General features: G+C 37.8%; 2 protein-coding genes across 2 annotated transcripts; both read right to left on the bottom strand.

The window, feature by feature from the left end:
- Positions 1 to 3,202: 3,202 nt before the first annotated feature.
- On the bottom strand, positions 3,203 to 7,413 carry LOC139141982 (uncharacterized). Its single transcript, XM_070711766.1, has 4 exons — positions 7,280 to 7,413; positions 4,372 to 4,996; positions 3,898 to 3,954; positions 3,203 to 3,489 (listed from the first exon to the last, which is right to left on the bottom strand). Exons 1-3 carry the CDS (start codon positions 7,325 to 7,327, stop codon positions 3,932 to 3,934), a joined length of 696 nt encoding a protein of 231 aa, XP_070567867.1. The 5' UTR covers positions 7,328 to 7,413; the 3' UTR covers positions 3,203 to 3,489; positions 3,898 to 3,931.
- A 3,601-nt stretch (positions 7,414 to 11,014) lies between these two features.
- Positions 11,015 to 15,052, bottom strand: LOC139141420 (uncharacterized). Its single transcript, XM_070711046.1, has 4 exons — positions 14,910 to 15,052; positions 13,110 to 13,728; positions 11,688 to 11,745; positions 11,015 to 11,159 (listed from the first exon to the last, which is right to left on the bottom strand). Exons 1-4 carry the CDS (start codon positions 14,952 to 14,954, stop codon positions 11,153 to 11,155), a joined length of 729 nt encoding a protein of 242 aa, XP_070567147.1. The 5' UTR covers positions 14,955 to 15,052; the 3' UTR covers positions 11,015 to 11,152.
- Between the last annotated feature and the right edge of the window lie 3,876 nt (positions 15,053 to 18,928).

The following is an 18,928-nucleotide window of genomic DNA, read 5'->3' as shown; positions in this document are numbered from 1 at the left end:
GCGTAATTTCACTTCCGCACTCGATTGATGAAAAAACTGACTGCAAAGTACAATGTGCCGTTGAATAAACCTACACTACATATTCGGATTGTACGATGTAACATTATTTTAATGAAAACAGTTTAACGAACAACTTGAACAATGTTGAAACGTAACAGCGAAGGGTATACATGCGACCGTCAACACACATCGGGCAACCCCCGGGGGCAACCCAAAAGTTAGAGTTATGGCAGCTTGTTGAGACACTTCTGCAGTGTTCAAAATTTATCAGGATTCCGACGAGCTCTACCGATGAATCATTTTTTCACTGACTCGTAGAGCAAAGTTGAAAGAAAACAGATTTGTCTGCTTCGACGCCATGCTGCATGTGTGCTTGATCAAAATTTGGGAACAGCGAGACGCGATGATCGTGCACGGTTGGCATTTATATAATTTGTCGCAACATTTCTGTCAATCACTCACTTTGTGTCATAAGTTTCAGAAACTATCGCTCGCCTGAAAATTAGCAACGTAATTCATAGGCACAGCTGACATGATAACGTGCCTAACGTGATAACGTGTGAACTACGATGCCGATTTTTCAGACAACGCCCAGAGAATCCGAAACTTTCCACACAAAATGAGTGATTGACAAAAATGTGTTGCAACAAATTTCGTCTGGTTGTCGCCTAAGCTCAGTCGTGGGGAGTGCTTTTGGTGTTATCCTTTGCGTATAGAAAACGCATAACAATGAAAAAAATGCGTAGAGAGTCAATTTCAATGCGTAAATACGCACGATTTTTGCGTAAACGCGAACTCTGCTGTCAATATACTATATTAATTTTTTGAATAAGAATTCTTAGTGGAAAATGTACGTTATTAGCACCTCCTCCCGACTCACATTTGAAAAAACCTCCTCCCACCACTAGTATAATTTCTCCTAATTTTCGTCCTCGATTGTCAGCCGTTGAGCATAAGAATAATATTCCATACGCTGATATGTGAAAAATTGCAATGCTTGTTCAAAAACAGCTGCCTCAAAATGCCCTTTTTTCTAGGACAGCTTATTGGCTGCTCTCAATTTATTATGTTCGTAAGTTGATGTGACCATTTCTATATACCAAAAATCTGTCAGCAAAATGTAGAAAATGCCTCGAAAGTGAAATATTCCAACTTTTGTTAAACATTTCTTCTTGGAAAGTTCGAATTATTCTCTTGTAAGGTAGTATGCATCTCCGGGACAAATATTCTTTTTAAATATTCTTTTTAAAGCTGTGGGAATAAGAAACATTTTAACCGTCTTAGTTTTCGAAAATCGAAAATTTTATTTTTTCTATTGAGTACTAGTTAACATAAGGATGGCAGCCATTTTGAATTTCAAATATTGGCTTTCTGTCTGTCTGTCTGTCTGTCTGTCTGTCTGTCTGTCTGTCTGTCTGTATGTATGTATGTATGTATGTATGTATGTATGTATGTATGTGTGTATGTATGTATGTATGTATGTATGTATGTATGTATGTATGTATGTATGTCAATCCGCTTGTCTGTTAATCTATCTATCTATCTATCTATCTATCTATCTATCTATCTATCTATCTATCTATCTATCTATCTATCTATCTATCTATCTATCTATCTATCTATCTATCTATCTATCTATCTATCTATCTATCTATCTATCTATCTATCTTCTGTCTGTCTGTCTGTCTGTCTGTCTGTCTATCTATCTATCTGTCTGTCTTTTTCTGCGAGTGTTTTTATATGAGAATATGCCTTTGTGTTAATCATAGAGTTATAAATCCCTCTTGTTGAAATTATTCTTTTTAAACCCATTGACCCGTCATCAAAGATACAAGCCATACAAGGTAAATGGTTATTTATTTATTCTTTATTCATACCTACATTAAGACATACTGCAAACCACATAAACACGACATCAAAGTGTTTCAAAAACAGTCCATTCATGAAGCGATGGTATATGGGAGGCAAACACCAGAACAGTGTTTTTAAACGAAATTATTCATGACCAAATTTCTAAACAAAATGTCTTATCATTATGTGTGGATCGTGCAACAATACGCTCACTTATCTGTCCCATAATTGCTTCATTGGAATCTCTAGCACTATATTGGCTTTGTCTCTGCATTCCATCGCTAACTAAATTCTGAGGTAAAGTATATTTCACCCATTTCCCTTATTACGTTCTACATGGCATTTACAAACGGCAAGTCCCTTTAGTTTAAACGGGATACGCTAGGTGAACAGTGCTTGGTGAGTAGCAATTTTACAACTGACACAGCAAGTGAAGGAGAATTAAAAAACGCAGAAGATAATCTTTATTGCTGAAAACATTTGATGAATTGGTCCAACAAGTTCCGTGACATCCAATGATATTTTTGTTTGTTCTGTATAAAGTAAGAAAAGTATGATTGGCTCGAAACTTTGAGATGTCGTTTTGAGCGCTAGTGTTGTCAGCTAATCCACAATTGTTGAATCTATTTAGGATTCCTTGGGGCGCTATCAGAACTTTAAAAATTGTCATTATTGAGTTTGGAAAAAGATGAAAGCCAGAATCATGAATGGCCTTTTCAAGGTGAATCTTTAATATTCGTACAAAACTTGATTCAAGTCGGTGAATTTTTAAGAAATAAAGTCATTTGTAACAGTTTCTCTTGTGTCTCTCCTAATTCACACAAACCTATTTGGAATTTGGCAGCCTACTAGTAGGCCAGGTCGATTGAACGCGTTACCTTTGAGTCTGCGCAGTAGTGCGTTAGTTTCTGCCGTGATTCCGGGAGAAACTCCCCTGTATAGCGTACACCCCACTCATCGAGTTTACCCCACTCACGCGTTCCAAATGAAAACAGAACACAAATCATCGCGTTCACTCCACTCAAACATTCACAAATCACAGACTTGAACCAAGTCTATATTTGTACGTACTGTCTGGTCTTTAGGTCGATGGTTTGATGATTTGATGATTTCTCGTAAAATATTTGAAACAGAAACTCACACTCCCGACCCTTTGTTTAGTAATTACAGATTGTTTATTGGTATCAGAAAACTTCAGGATTAAGTTTTTTTTTCACATTATTGGTCATAAGGAAAACAAAAAATACTCAAGAGAGAATTAAACCAACTTTAAATTAGAGCACAGTTGTTCTCATAGATATTGCACTCATACTGGTGACGCAACAAGTTAAATACTCAATTTTGACACGAGTTTAGGAGTAGAAGACGAAATTTTATAAAAAGAACTCAACCAATGAATAAATTAAAGTTACAAGGCATAGAACTTCCAAAGAAGCGTTCATGCATGCGCCGAAAGTTTCCTCTAATTATCAGACGTTTTAGATTCTTCAATTGGATATCCACAATTCACCGAAATGAACTTTGTAAACAACTCAGCCACGCGTTCCGTGCAGGTTTGTTGAATTCAAGTAAGTCGCTACGCAGGATACAAGTGATGATAAACGGTAAATAACTTTCACAGATAATGCAGATAGGAATCTGAAAAGAGAACAGTAACGACAACTCAGGTGCATGGTTATTCTTTCACCATCTATTGGCAATAATTTGAAGGCCAGGTGTGAAAGTGAAAAAAAAAATTTGAAAGTTGAGCATGCATATACTTTGAATATAAATGGTGCGTGGATCAATTATCACATGATCATAAACGATGGGCATGCGTAGTCGAAGTTGTAACTCGATGATATTGCGGAAACACGCTTGACAGTTGTACAAACAGATTTCCAAGCGCTTTTGCTGAATAATATTTCACTTGATAGGATTACAAGAGACATTTTTTTGTGGAATGTTCGTTAAATTTAGTCAAGATGTGATAGTGCGCACACATTACTGTAATAAAACACGTGTTCATATTTCACAGAAACTCCGACATAAGAAAACTTTACCAACCTGTTAATTCTTCTTACAATGTTGAGCGTTCTGTTCACGACTCTATATTAGGTGGAACTGCAGACAACGAAGAACAGAAAAGCATAAATTAAGATATCTTCTAAATATTGATAAACCGCATTGTAATTTAGATTTCAAAGGAAGGCCAGTGGAGTAAACGAGAAGTAATGGGGATCGCACGAATCTGTGAATGTCAGTCGAAGGTGGCGTCGTTTTAGACGGGTGAACATAAAATGACCAAAGGTTCCCATTTTCGCGTCGGAGAATCATTAGTTAATAACCAGGTTGCAACTACATAACCTGAAAACACATATGCTGTGTGAGTTACGCCTCTGATTAATAAAAGTCACTAGACTTTACGGACCTATAGCAAAGAACCATAGCCCTGTTGGTTTGTGTTTGACCGACTATTGCGGTTGAATGAGAAAAGTTTAGCCAAAACCGAGCGATTCATGCGATACATGTTTCTCTTACCCAACACATCGGTAGAGACGATGTTTAGCATGCACTCGCTGCTCGGTAATTCTTCTTCCCATGTACCACCCTCGCCGTCAAGTTTGTAAACTCCACACGTGTCCGGACTCACGCCGTAGATAGCGCCCGATGGATCGACGGAGACATCGCGCATCCTTGGTCCGAGTGACTTGAAATACGACCATTTCCCTTCGACTTCGCTGCGGATTCTCAGTTTGCCGTTCCTGGCCAGTCCGAGGAGACTGCCGTCTGGCATGATGTTGACGGACTTGGTGCAGCAAGCCTTTCTCGGCTGTACCCAGTCGCTCTCCAGGTTGGCTCGCACGAGCAAGCGCCTCTTCTGGTTGACGCCGAAGATGGTACCGTCGTCAGCTACAGCAATGTCAATGAGACAGCAGCTACGAGGGACAGGGCCTTCCCATTCTCCGACACCGGGTTTCTGTTTGGTGTACAGCTGGTTGTCTTCACCGACTCCTAGGAGAGATCCGTCCGGCATTTGTGCCACGGCGATGACGCAGCACGTTTCTCCGGACGCCACTTTCCAAGACCCGTTCTCCTTGCTTCGAGTGTAGATGCGGTTGTCCTCGCCGATGCCTATCATAGCCGTGGGGCTACCGCCCAGACCCTGAAATAGTTGATTCAAAGAACTTAAATGAAGTAATGACATCGTATCTCTCAATAGAGAAGTGATCACAGAAGCATTTGAGGAGAACCCCATTCAATTAAATGTTCCCATCAGTAAGACTATTAACCTTGCTGTTTCTTCCTATTCAACGTCTTTGAACAGAAAGAAATCTCTCAAATTTTGATACAGAAATTTACATTCCGAATGTAAGAGAACGTTTTTCTATTTATTACACTTGTGGAAAAAGAAGAGTAGCGTTGTACAATATTTGAATTTTATCTACATTGTAAATTCGTCGCAATCGTCTGTCGACGAAGTCAGCTTCGTTTCTCCACGGAACAGTTTCAACTTTGCTGAGCGCCTCCTTTTATGACGTCACAAAGCATAGCTATCGAGAAATTCTTTTTCCACAACTAAGCATCATTTGCACGGGCCCATTTACAAAACGTAGTTTGTCATGTTGAACAGTACATTCTAAATGTGAACAGCACAATATCTCAATGTTAAAATTTAAAGATCGAATGTTTGTAGGACTTACAAGAAAATATAGAAGAAACAGTTTAGAACAGGATACAGTGACGAAGGAACCATTTCTTTTAATTTTTTTCTATGTTCCGGTGTCAAGTTTGACATTTACAGTAGTTGTAACTTTGTTTTTTGCCCGTAAGGTAGTATGCGCCTCGAAAGTGAAAGACTAAAATTTTTGCTCAAATTTTCCTCAGTAAAACTTTTAACTATTTTCTTGCCAAATCAAGAATAAAGTCAGGGGTCACCGTGCAAAGTTTGGCACCAGAGAAACAAATTACCAGAACAAATTACATTTACCGAAATTTGAAATTCAAAATGGCCCTCTTCAATGTATTAACTCTACGGGGGAAAATGTAAAAGTCGATTTTCGAACTGTGAAAGGTTTAATTAATCAAATTTCTTTAAAATTAGCCCCACAAATGGTAGACCCGAAAAGTATTGAAATTTTGAGATTTTGGATATCTGTTCTCGTGGCGCATTCTACCTTAATGTCATACACAATTTCTTGTTCTACTGACAAAATCATATTGAGATACACTGTATTCCGCTTGTCAACTCAACCTATACATGTGTGCACTGCATTGTTATTATTGACAAGTGAATTCTGGTCCGGACTAGAATTCAACTGAAAGATCACGTTGCATTTTACACGTACACACACTGTGCTGAAAAGCTAAATATGGTTGACTTTAAAATATAAAATCAGGAAAAGATAATTAAACGTAAAGCGTGGCATCGATATTGTCTGACAGCGATGATTCAATTTACTTAGGAACTCCAAGGGTTGTCAAGCATACGTGTAGTTTATACTATCTTTGGTCGTTTAATGTAACTTCAAGTGCTTGCAGTTAGTGAATTCATTGAACACGATAGGACACTGTACCTCAGTTTTGGGCTGTTGTCTGGATATATAATTTCACGAGTGATCATTTGGAAGTGCTAGTTATGCAATAATGTGCAAGATTTTCCAGATATGTAATTTTGTTGCCTTTACGATCATTTGAATATATCAAATTGCATTGTATAAATGAAGAGATTTAAAGTGTATAGCTGTAATTGGAGAGGCAGCTTTACATTACCAGTGGACACTTCTTTGCGGAACGCTGTTAAAAACAAATTTGTTTATCGTAAACCAGTTTTGGGTTCTTTGGTATCGTAATGGTTTAGTAAAGAGATTTGAAACTTGAGGAGATGGCAGTATTACACAACCACCAAAGCAAACGATTCTGTTCCCTTATCGACCTTCATTTAACACCTGACACACGCAAAATCATTTTTATCCCTAAGTTTACCAACTAACGGTTTTGTTACACGAATTCCAAGTGCAAATAAAACCGCATTTCCTATATCTTTGCTGATCTGCTGTATGCACACATGGTACACAAATCTCGCCTCCATTTCCCAATCACCAAAGTCCGAAATACTTGCATTTCCAAGCATGACAATTCTCTATTCAGATGATATACGGCCAAGAAGATAAGACGAACTTGAGCGAGACGCCCAGTGCTATCAGGCTACCATTGGTGTTCAGACGATAGCTTCGTCACACCGTTTGTGGAGTGACCGTGGTCATAACTTTAAACAGCTCCTTTTCTGCTTTGAAATGAAAGTAAGCCAGCATTGGTCTTTCAGGGAACTACTTGAAACACCATCCTCCAAAAGCTGGCACAAGTGTTATCAGTTACTAGTAACACCTAGACGAAGAGTATCTCTGAAGTCGGTGGGTACAAGAGAACCTTACTGTGAGCACCTTACCTTATCAATTAGAGCCACGACGCTCAGTAAAACAACCAACGCTCTCATCTTGACAGAAACGTGTCAACAATTATTTTTCAAGGTTCACTTTCTGCAGAAAGGCGCAAAGTGCGTAGATCTTAGAGAAATGTCGCTTTTTATATTCAGGGTTTTATTAAAATCCGAAATGATATTTTCTTTGTTCTCCATAATCCGTTGTTTGCAGTGGTTAAAAACAAAAGGCCTGAATTCTATAGTAATTGAAAGGATGTGTGCAAACCGCGCTCAAACCTGGTGTCTCCCGCGGCTAGGCCTTGCCTGTGATGGTTACCGCTTTCATTGTCCCCGCTATCGTGGGGGATAACTGCATTTTCATTGACGTCATTTCCGCTTATATTCCACCAATCACATAGTTGAAAAATGGCACGTAGTTAATTCTATCCGTTTCACCTCGCATAGGCTAGATATTCTATTTTGTAATCTGTGCAAATATTAGGAAGTGGAGTTCAATTGAAATTTTTTGTACGTTTGCTTAAAATCTTAGTTAATTAATTACAGATAGCACTTCCAAAATGGGAACAACGTGGCAGAATATAAAACTACCAGGGTCATTTTTCAGACACAGTTAATAAGCGAGACTCCAGTAGTGGATAGAGATGTCGGGAGGCCGTCTAAAATAAGACATTGACTTGTTTAACTTGAAGACAAAAATTCAAATCGAGAAAAATTACACATCGATTATAAATCGCAGTGCGAGTGGCATTAGCCAACTGTTAGTGGTATTTGTGACGGTTTGGTGACCATGGCGGCGCTTAATCTCGTGACCCTCAGTCGTTCCATTGGCCGGGTTAATGCAGTTTCTTGCAGCTATGTAAGATTTCTTCCGAGAAGTCCTTAACCTATCGGTAACCCTTTGAACATGAGTTGTACACGTATAAACTACTTTCCTTCATTTTTCAGATGTCGGCTGGACAGGATACTATTCCACAATGGTATTGATTTCAATCCATCGTTTTTTTTGGTCAAGACAAAATACATTGTAAACAAATGAGCTATGAAACGACATTGTCTCAAATAAAACGATGGATAACATATCAGCTACAACCAAAATATGTGTCAGGTTCATAGAAACAGCTTATGATCACCGAAATGTAGACCTATTCGATTTCTGAAGATTGCTGGATAATGTTAGAGACATAGTAATAGCTACACAGGAATGAATAATTTGGTTATGAACGAAAGTTTCCCCAATTGACTCTTTCAAGGCTTTATTCAAAGGATCCAACTTTTTTTATTTTTTGCTTATGTAGGCGTTTTTGCGAAAGCACTAAGTCTTAGAGTGTATAACACGAATGTAGGATACACACAACTAATCCAGAACACTTAAACATGGACGTGCGCATAAACTGAGACGATAGAACATAGATTTATAATGTGCGCACGTCGGGGTAAATGTGCGTGCACGCATATATTGTAATGAATATTGAAACAAAGAAAGAAAGTTTTGTGACACGTAAAAAACCTGCACACATGGCATTTCATGAAGGTAGTCTTTCATGTTTCCTGTACTAAATAAACATTAAGACCATGAAAAGACATGAAACATGCGTCCCCTGGGTCATAAACCAACAACGGCACGTGTGGATTGCATAGCTTAGACACGAAGACATTGCGTGACAGAACGCCACGCGATTCTATGATGAACAACTTGTAAATATTGTATTTGCAATGATAGGAAGTATACTTTGACCGGGCAGTCTTTAAAGACAATCAATACATCCTAAGCTTTTAACTAAAATTCGAAAATAAGGCCATCATTGTACATTTCCTCTGTATTCCATAGGTTAATATCCACGGCTGCACTTTGGTAGAAAATCCAACGTTTCTTTGTTTTTTAAATCCCAAATTTGAAATCCGCTGGAAGTAGATTAAAAGTTGTTGGAATAAAAAATGCTTGACAAATACTCGAGAAAACACTAAACCGTGTTGAGATTGTTCTTTATAATACTGCTGACAGCTGTGTTTATGTTGATTTAAAGGTATACTGTCACCTGTTCCAAGTTTGCCACAGTTACCATGAAAGAGAAAATCTAACCAATCACAGATTTTAAGCGGGTGGCCGTTTTAAAAACAGCGCCCTTACATGGGCATTTTGAATACTAAGGAACGCCCCTTTGACCATATATGGGTATAGTTAGATTACAGGTGACTGTATACCTTTAACACAATAAGTAGAACTACCGGTAAGACGAATATATTATGATCTGTATTCACAGAGGGTGCACCTTGCCATATGTCATTTGTTCACACAAATTGATACCAAATATGACTACAGGGTATCCGGGATTGGATACGTCATTTAAGGTCGCAGGCTAAAACATTGGCTGCAAAAATACAAAATCCCCCCCCCGAGTTTAAATCGGCAAAAAATTGGCCCAAACTACAAAATTGTGTATTTCCCAACTGTATAAAATTATCTCACTAAGGTCATCCGAAGGGACCTGTATACCAAATATCAATGCAGTCTGACCAGTGGTTTTGAAGATAAAAAACAAACTGACAAAATGACAAAATAAGCCTAAAAAATACGATTTGGGCATATTTTGTAGAAATCATACTTGTGTTATCCATGGTGACTTGTATACCACATTTTAATGCTGTCCGACCAGAACTTTTGAAGAAGGAGATTTTTCAAAAATGGCAAAAATTGCCAAACATTTACATATTTCATCACAATTTCAACAAACGCAACTAAGGTAATCCCTGCGGACCAGTGTACCAAATATCAAAGCTGTCTGACAAATGGTTTTGAAGAAGATTTTTTAAAAAGAATTTTGGACCAAAATGACAATAATTGTCCTGAAAATATGAACTTGCACATTTCATCATATTTTGGAAAAATCTGATTAAGGTCATCCCTAAAGGGACCTGTATACCGAGTATCAAAGCTGTCCAACCAGCGTTCATGAAGAAGAAGAAGATTTTTTACCGAAACCAGCTTTTTTTAGCTAATTTGCATATTTTCTACAAAATCGAAAACCTAAAAACAGATGTTTTGCCTTAATCATACGCCGCATCTACATAACAAATATCAAGTATGTTATTACTGCGGTTCTTAAAATATTTATTTGAGTGGACGGACATGCTCACAAACGGACATACATACATACATACATACATAGATACATATATAGATAGATACATAGATACATAGATACATAGATACATACATACATACATACATACATACATACATACATACATACATACATACATATATACATACATATAAACTATACATACATACACACACATACATACATGCATGCATGCATGCATGCATGCATGCATACATACATACATACATACATACATACATACATACATACATACATACATACATACATACATACATACATACATACATACATACATAGATACATACATAGATACATAGATACATAGATACATAGATACATAGATACATACATACATACATACATACATACATACATACATACATACATACATACATACATACATACATACATACATACATACATACATACATACATACATACAGACAGACAGACAGACAGACAGACACACAGACAGACTGACGACGAACACCAGACGAATACCATTCCGATAACTTCTTATAGATCTATAGTAGCTAAAAACAAGTTACAGACTTCGTGGCAAATATACGCTAGTTACTTGAATGGTTTAGAGAAAGAAAAAACACACTTGATGATATCGCTTTTAACATCTATTTTTATTCCTTTGACAATCATTATTACACCTTCCCATTACGTAGATTAAAAGCCATCCTATGCTATGCACTGACGATCTTTGGGAACATATATACTTTTCATTTCGCGTCACTCGCGAACCTTACAATCTGTGGAGAGAGAGAGAGAGAGAGAGAGAGAGAGAGAGAGAGAGAGAGAGAGAGAGAGAGAGAGAGAGAGAGAGAGAGAGAGATGGTTAATATTTGATTGCTAAAATGTTAAATGAAATAGTTTAATGAAGTACAATTATCGGTTAATGTTTTAATGCTAAATATTCTTTAAGTTTGTAATGATATAATGTAACGAAGTGCGATGATTGATTAAGTGTTTTCTTAGTTTCATTGGTTTGTTTAAAACATTAAATTACACACACACACACACACACACACACACACACACACACACACACACACACACATATATATATATATATATATATATATATATATATATATATATATATATATACATATATATATATACACACATGTATGAGTGTGTGTGCCTGTGTGTGTGCCCGGGTGTGCGTGCGAACGTGTCTATATATGTGTGTGTGTGTGTGTGTGTGTGTGTGTGTGTGTGCGTAAACATTTATCGAAGGGAAAAAATTAATAGTATAATATTCGTCGTATGCTTACGTGTTTTCTAAATCAAGGTAGGAGGTTCTGTGTGCAGCCTTATCATTGAGTGGTGGAGCTGTGAAAACAAAAAAAATGACAGATTATGTACAGTTAGAGTGAGCATTGAAAAAAGGATTTTTAATTTGTAATCACCACCATCGTCATCGCAACTCCGACGCACTAAAGAGCCAATGTTCGCTCTCTCTTGAGTTTTGATCTTTGAAACTGCTAACAGATTACAAGTAATACACTCTACAGTATTTTATTAAATATCCAATGACGCATTTTAGGGTCTCTACCGTTAAATTATGTTCAGTGAACAACTCTCGCCATCCATGACTAAAATATACTGTCACTTAAAGTTTGAACCTTACGCAAGCTTTTTGCAATGAGAGCTTGATTGGTGGTGTTTTTCATATAGATAAGCATAGAGGCCATTGTTACTTGTCATAGGAAACTAACTTTGAATGAGATCCACGGGTGGCAAACAAAATAATGCATTCACCAAAAGGGGGTACACGTAATGTTCGACATTATTCGAAGTCATGCATCGGCATTATTTTGTACTCTGTGTGAGTTCTTGAAAAATTCTATGTATCCTTGACAACACGAAAAGGTCAAAGGGCGCGGCTTTGTTTCTTTAACGGTACCTATCAACCCCATCTTATTTTATTTGTCATTTATCGAATATTGTTTAGCACAGCGGTCTTCATATTCATGCTGTCACGTTCAGACTCCAGTTATCCAAATACCTGTGACCACTTAAGTGTTGATTAAGTCCACATGATGCAGTTAGACATCATATTTGTACAAAGGCAAAACCAGCTGTGCCAGGGTTATAAATGAACTTTTAAGATTGATGGTAATGCATAACACAGGTCTTGTTCAGACAAATTGTTTATTCTTTTACACGATAACCAAATAAAAAAAATGCTGTCGTTGCGACTCACAGACTGTTGTCTGAAGATTAAAAATGGATTTTCTTGCGTAGAATGTTCTTCTTATAACAGAGTCTCTTTAGGTTTATGAAAATCAATGCAGTTGATTTCAATTCCCCAAAACTTTGTCTGTCTCAATGCAATGGAGCAATTGCAAACAAGTTTGTATGACGCTGACAGCAGAGAGTCCATATAAAAGATGTTAGCTTCAATAAACTAATTATTGAGAAGAGGCCGTAATGTATGGAGGCGGTATCTTGCTTCTTCAATCTTGAACACAGGGTGCTAATTTAAAACTCTCATTTACAGCTCCTGACAGTATCGGTGTTGTCTTTGTACAAGCGTAATTTCTGACTGCTACAAGTACGCGTAATGAACAGTTAACTGGGCACGCGCGTAAGTGTACACTGAGAATTTGTATGAAATGGGATTTCAAAGGATGACTAATGACAGCTTCTTAAGATTATTAGTTTTCCTGCAAGATTTAACTTTCGTATCTTACCTAAATTTTCTTCAGATCTGATATGGATCATACATTCACTGTTTGGGATAGGCTCCTCATCCCATTCTCCATCTTCACCGAGAACACGCATCTCACATGTTTCTTCGCACACACCGTATATCACGCCACTAGGCTCGACAGCGATGGCCTTCATCAGTGGTTTCCTCGACTTCAAAAAGTTCCACTCGCCCTCCACTCCCTCACGGATGCCGAGGTTTCCTTTCCTTCTCAGGCCGAGGATCGACCCATCAGGCATCACGGCTATGTTCTTCACGCAGCAGCCGTTCTCCACGATTTCCCATTCGCCTTCCGTCAGGGACTTGCGTTTCACCAGCCTTCTGTTCTGGTTGACTCCGACAAAAGTGCCGTCTTCTAAGACGTCTATGTCTAGGAGACAGCAGGTCCGAGGGATGGGGCCTTCCCAGTTTCCTACGTTTGCCGTCCTCTTGGTATACACTCTGTTATCAGTGCCAACTCCAACGAGGGAGCCATCCGGAAGTTGGGCCGATGCAATAACACAGCAACTTTTCTCGCCCGTTGCTTTCCAAGACCCGTTCCTAACGCTACGAGTGTAAAGCTGGTTGTCTTCGCCAACGCCATACATTGGATGGCAAGATATCTGTTAAAAAGATCAAGTGTCACTTGACTTACTGAATTGAGAGCAGGTCTAAGCATCTTACATGGTGTAAAAGTGTTACAGACAATTTACATCGATGACGCACAAAGTTAGGACGCCATACTATTTCTTATGTAGATAAAATATATTCAACTTATTTATAGTGTGGCATCAAACAAGTTAACAGATGAAAGTACAATATATACAGCAGAAAAAAAGGCATAACAAAGTTATTGAGATGGGGCAAGAAGTCGACCCTTTTCCATCCTTCACAGTTTAAAGTCGAATATGACCAAGGTGTTGTATGTGTTCACCTAGATAGATAGATACATGGATACATCTACATACATACATACATACATACATACATACATACATACATACATACATACATACACACATACATACATACATATAATACATACATACATACATACATACATACATACATGGGATATATGCGATACACACACACACACACACTCTATCTTTTATCTGTATCAGCAATGACAGATTTTAAGAAACGACTTATTTAAATTTATAACGACTAATTTACATTTGTAGAGAACATTTGCAGCTTGAGCTTTACATCTAGAATGGTCGCACGGATTGGAAAAAAATCTTTGACAACGATTCCTTTTCCCGATTCCTGTTCGTAATCAGTGTTATTGTTTGCATGGTTTTCATAGTTAATGCTACATAAGGAGTAAATTGTCATTAAGTCAAACATTCTCGAAATGACTGCATCAAGTCTGATGAATCTTGCAATATCTTTTGATCGTATATCAAGCTTCTGATAGTTTTCAAGGTGATTTAGCATTTTCATGTCAATGGTATTGTTCATCTGCATGATATTTCGCGTACTTGGAGGATATATCTGGTGCGACTTGACCAAAGTTAATGATCCAGATTTTGAAGAAATAAAATATTATCAGCAGAAAGAAATACCTCGACTCTATGAGAAATGGCCGCATAAATCAAGTTTAAAAATGTAAGCGTGGTATTAATGTAAAAGAGTGAAATATTAAAAAGCACGGTTGAGAAACTTCAACGGAAAGTTCAAAACTTGACAATCGTACATTTGGCGATAAGAATGCACTTGTTCAGGTGCTGCAGATGAGGTGTTCTATCGGGCTAAGAAAACGCTGATTGGTTCAATGAATCATCATAATGCTCTATCTTACCTCTTGAATGAGAACGACAAGAACTACAAGAGCAAATAGCTTCATGGCTGCTTGATCACTAACTGGTTTGGCCGCCAAAACAAGTATGGAAGACTTCGTCGGTATCGCCGTCCTTATATTGTCAAACCATACTTATGTATATTCTGAAGGACACACAAGAACTTACATTCCCAAAATAATATTCCCTCAAACGTGCCTATCGCCAACATGTCCAATTTGTTTTCCATTGTTCCTCAGACGAAATTTTGTTCATTAGCTGTGCACCAGGTAAATGAACAGCTTGCTATTTTGAATCTTCCAAGGATGCCTGTTTTGATTAGCATGTAGAGTACACCATGTTGTATTGAGTGATTAGACTGTAAAACCATGGACTACATGCATATTTATTGTTAGCACATACATTATGATCAGAAGTCCCCCTTCTCTCTCTCTCATATCATTTTGATCCTCTGAACACCTGTTAGCATCTGGTTCACGGAACGTGGCAGGGTTAGAGTATTGGGAAATTTCATAGATTACGATTAGAGCAGAAAGAATAGTCGGCGAAACCTGGGAAATGTGATGTCGTTATTGAAGAAGCAAAACTAGCAGCAAGGTACTTACAGGTCGGTTTTGGAACCTTTTATAGGCCCGGATAATTTAGTAAGCAAAAATGCGCATTGTAAATAGTTTTTGGAACGCTAAAATGTTTGCAATGCTACTTTGGTCCGCTGCTTGTATTGACCCATTTTGAAACCTATGGAATGAAGAAGTTTCAAATCTTGTTCTTGTGAACACAGGCTATAGCGTTCACTTAGAATTTCAAATATCGGTAGGTAAATGCATTTTGTCCCTTAAATCCAAAACCAGCAAACCCTGTTTTGGTTCTTGATCATGAAAGTGAATGGTTAAGTGTTGTCAAGTAGTTGGACGGATACTGTTCAAGTTTCTGTTACGACGAGGCGTGTATCAGCTGGCATCATGGATATTATAACGTCTTACAAACGAAGGTACTAGTAACAAGATCCTTAATATATTGATGTGTTGTAGATACCGTACTTCTTATTAAATATAAAGGACAGAAGAATTCCCCTGAAATTATTTTGAATACTTCTGTTCGATTTTTAGAGTTATATGTGATCGTCCGCTTGCTAAAAAGAGGTTGACAGAACACCGGTTCTAGCGCAGATAGGTAGAACGACAAAATCATAGTGTGACAGGAAATTATGATAATTAATACACCATTTGTTACAGTCATATATACCTGTCTGGTATTATCCATTTATGACTGTTGTAGTATTAACTCTGCGGAGAGTATTGAACTAAATTATCGGTAGCATCTTCACCATTTGATCAATTAATGAAAACAATCTAGCAGATCAAAACTTTACGGTCGGAAGTTGGGTTTAGTTTCAAAAAACGACACTCTCAAATGTGCTCCCAAACACTAATTAGGTAGTAATCTGAACAGATCTGAACAACAAAAATCCTCGGGATACTGCAGACCGAATAGCACTATGGAGATAGGCTTTCTCAGAAGAAGAAATATTTGCACGAAACAACAAATTAAAGTTATTGGTCGAACAGTTTGTCATAACTTCGCCACACCAAAAAGTTGACGTATGCCTTACAATGCTTGTCAGCCCCATATCTGACAAGCTCCACTGTGTTGTTAGCAATACCAAATATTAGAACATGTCCACAGTGCTTTACCTGAAGTTCTTTTATGCTAATTATCAAGGCAATCATGCCAAAGGTGCACAAGTTTTCAAGTGTTGATCATTATCAAATTGTCGGCCTATTTGCATAATATTTCACGATTGAAAGGAAGACTTGTTGATAAATATTGCCTATTCCCAGAAATTGGCGGTGAAGCTCAATCATAATGTAAAACAAATTCAGCATTTGATGCACGTTGATAATTCACCAGTTTTGTAGATTTCCGATAACTCCAAGAGTTTCTCAAATAAACTTTGGTTGCGTCCCGGCCCTTCGTTCATACGGAGCTGTTTCAGCTGCAGTCACCAGTTTTGGTACAGCAGCCATTAAAAAAATGGATATGCACAAGGGGTGTTGGCATATGTTGTGCATAGCAACAAATCTGTTGTTTGGGCCATACGCACAGCTGCAGACGGGACAACCCCCGCCCCTCTGTGGAATTCGACCTATTGTCCATGATGCAATCACATAAACTATACAGACATGATAGACAGAGCTGTATTATTTTTACTGCAATGGCGGTAAACGTACATTGGATGCAAATGAGTCAAATCCCATTACTTGCTCTTGGATACGGTACATTTTGATATGAGGTAGTATGCGTCTCGAAAGTGAAAGACTTAAACTTTTGCTCAAACTTTCCATAAGGAATCTTTCAACGATCCACTTTCAAAATCAAGAATAAAAACGGGGGTCACCGTGCAAATTTTTGTACTAGAGAAACAAATAAGCTTAAGGTAGTATGCACCTCGAAAGTGAAAGACTTAAACTTTTGCTCATATTTTCCTAAGTGAAACTTTGAACCATTCTCTTACCAAAGCAAGAATAAAAATCAGGGGTCACCGTGCAAACTTTGATACTAGAAAGACAAATATCTTGCGATTTCTCGATATTTAAAATTCAAAATGGCCGCCATCCCTGTGTAAACTCTATGGGAAAAATAAAATTTTCGATTTTCAAAAAACTAAGACGGTGAAAACTTTTCTTTGCAAAGAGCTTCAAAATGAGCCCCCACAAGTGGTAGGTCAGAAGAAAATTGAAAAAATTTGAAGGCCCGAATTTCTGTCCCCGAGGTGCGTTCTACCTTAACTCAAGATTTACCGATATTTAAAATTCAAAATGGCCGCCATCCATGTGTTAACTCTATGGAGAAAAATAAAATTTTCGAATTTTGAAAAATAAGACGGTGAAAAGTTTTCTCACACCAAGAGCTTTAAAATGAACCCCCACATGTGGTATATCAGAAAATAATTAAACTTCAGGAGTCCGAATATCTGTCCCCGAGGCGCAGTCTACCTTAATGAAGTTAATATTCCCGTCTCCACTGGTTGATACCATCCCAGTCAGCTAGTTCCTCTGTACGATGAAAAGTACCCTATCCGTTTGTGTATGGAATACACATTGCCTACTACCGGGCGAAGGCTTTGAGGGGCAGGAACCGATTTTTTGCGAAATATGATCTCAGAATGGCATGATGCAACGTTCCAATATCCGGCCTTTCAAAAGCTACTTTATTGTATCCAAAGCGCCTGTATGGCTTTCTCCATCTGCAACCCATGTTGCTTTTCAATAGTGAACCAGGTAAACATAGCTGCAGTTTCTTTGGTGTGCAGATTACGTGAGATATATGACCACACAGTCTTTCTCGATACTATCGCTGCTGACTAGACACAGTTTCTAGAAATGTGGGCATATTTCTTTGTTGTTACAGCTTATAGTCTGAACCGTTTATGTCTTTTTCAGTGTAAATCTAATATTGGTAGCCTCTTGCTTTGTATTTCCGTTGTTCTTGCATCTGCAATTTGCAAAAATATGATCTAAATTTGCGTTAAAATGAATTTTTTTAATCAATGACAGAGCAATCCGTTGTCTGCAAACAGTTCTATTTTGATAGTTCAATGTGCTGAAAACGAGTTGGTGAAAATGCTAATTTGCAAAGGTACCTCTCGGAGCACTGTACAATCTTTTTGTGGGTTATTTCATTGATTTTTATTGACTATTTCATGGATTGGAAGGGTTGTCAGGCATGGTTAAAAGTAGCCCTGCATCTAGTGGCCGCGTTTGGGATGCTGAGTTCTATGTTTAGATCGGCTCATATTGCTTCTCACTGCTGCCATGGATCCATCCTTACAAAAACAGGAAAGTGCATGGTTCAAATTCTTCACGACACTCTCTTATAATGAAAGCATTGGGCTAAAATTAACCCATGCACAATTGGTGTGCATGAGTTTGTTTTATGAAAACCATACTTGTTCAGCAAGTTTGCATGAATCAGACAAGAAAAGAGCATTTTTCAGCCACAATTTTTGTTGACTTTCATT

This window comes from Ptychodera flava, chromosome 10 (genome assembly GCF_041260155.1).
Source record: "Ptychodera flava strain L36383 chromosome 10, AS_Pfla_20210202, whole genome shotgun sequence".
In the NCBI taxonomy this organism is placed as follows: Eukaryota; Metazoa; Hemichordata; class Enteropneusta; family Ptychoderidae; genus Ptychodera; species Ptychodera flava.
This window is presented reverse-complemented; position numbering and strand designations above follow the sequence as displayed.

Coding starts and splice junctions, on each gene's coding strand:
- LOC139141982 (XM_070711766.1), bottom strand. CDS start 7,327: ATGAGAGCGTTGGTTGTTTTACTGAGCGTCGTGGCTCTAATTGATAAG. Junction 4,997..7,279: donor TCGTGGCTCTAATTGATAAG/GTAAGGTGCTCA, acceptor CAACTATTTCAG/GGTCTGGGCGGTAGCCCCAC. Junction 3,955..4,371: donor CGTCTCTACCGATGTGTTGG/GTAAGAGAAACA, acceptor CGTTGTCTGCAG/TTCCACCTAATATAGAGTCG.
- LOC139141420 (XM_070711046.1), bottom strand. CDS start 14,954: ATGAAGCTATTTGCTCTTGTAGTTCTTGTCGTTCTCATTCAAGAG. Junction 13,729..14,909: donor TTGTCGTTCTCATTCAAGAG/GTAAGATAGAGC, acceptor TCTTTTTAACAG/ATATCTTGCCATCCAATGTA. Junction 11,746..13,109: donor CAGATCTGAAGAAAATTTAG/GTAAGATACGAA, acceptor TTGTTTTCACAG/CTCCACCACTCAATGATAAG.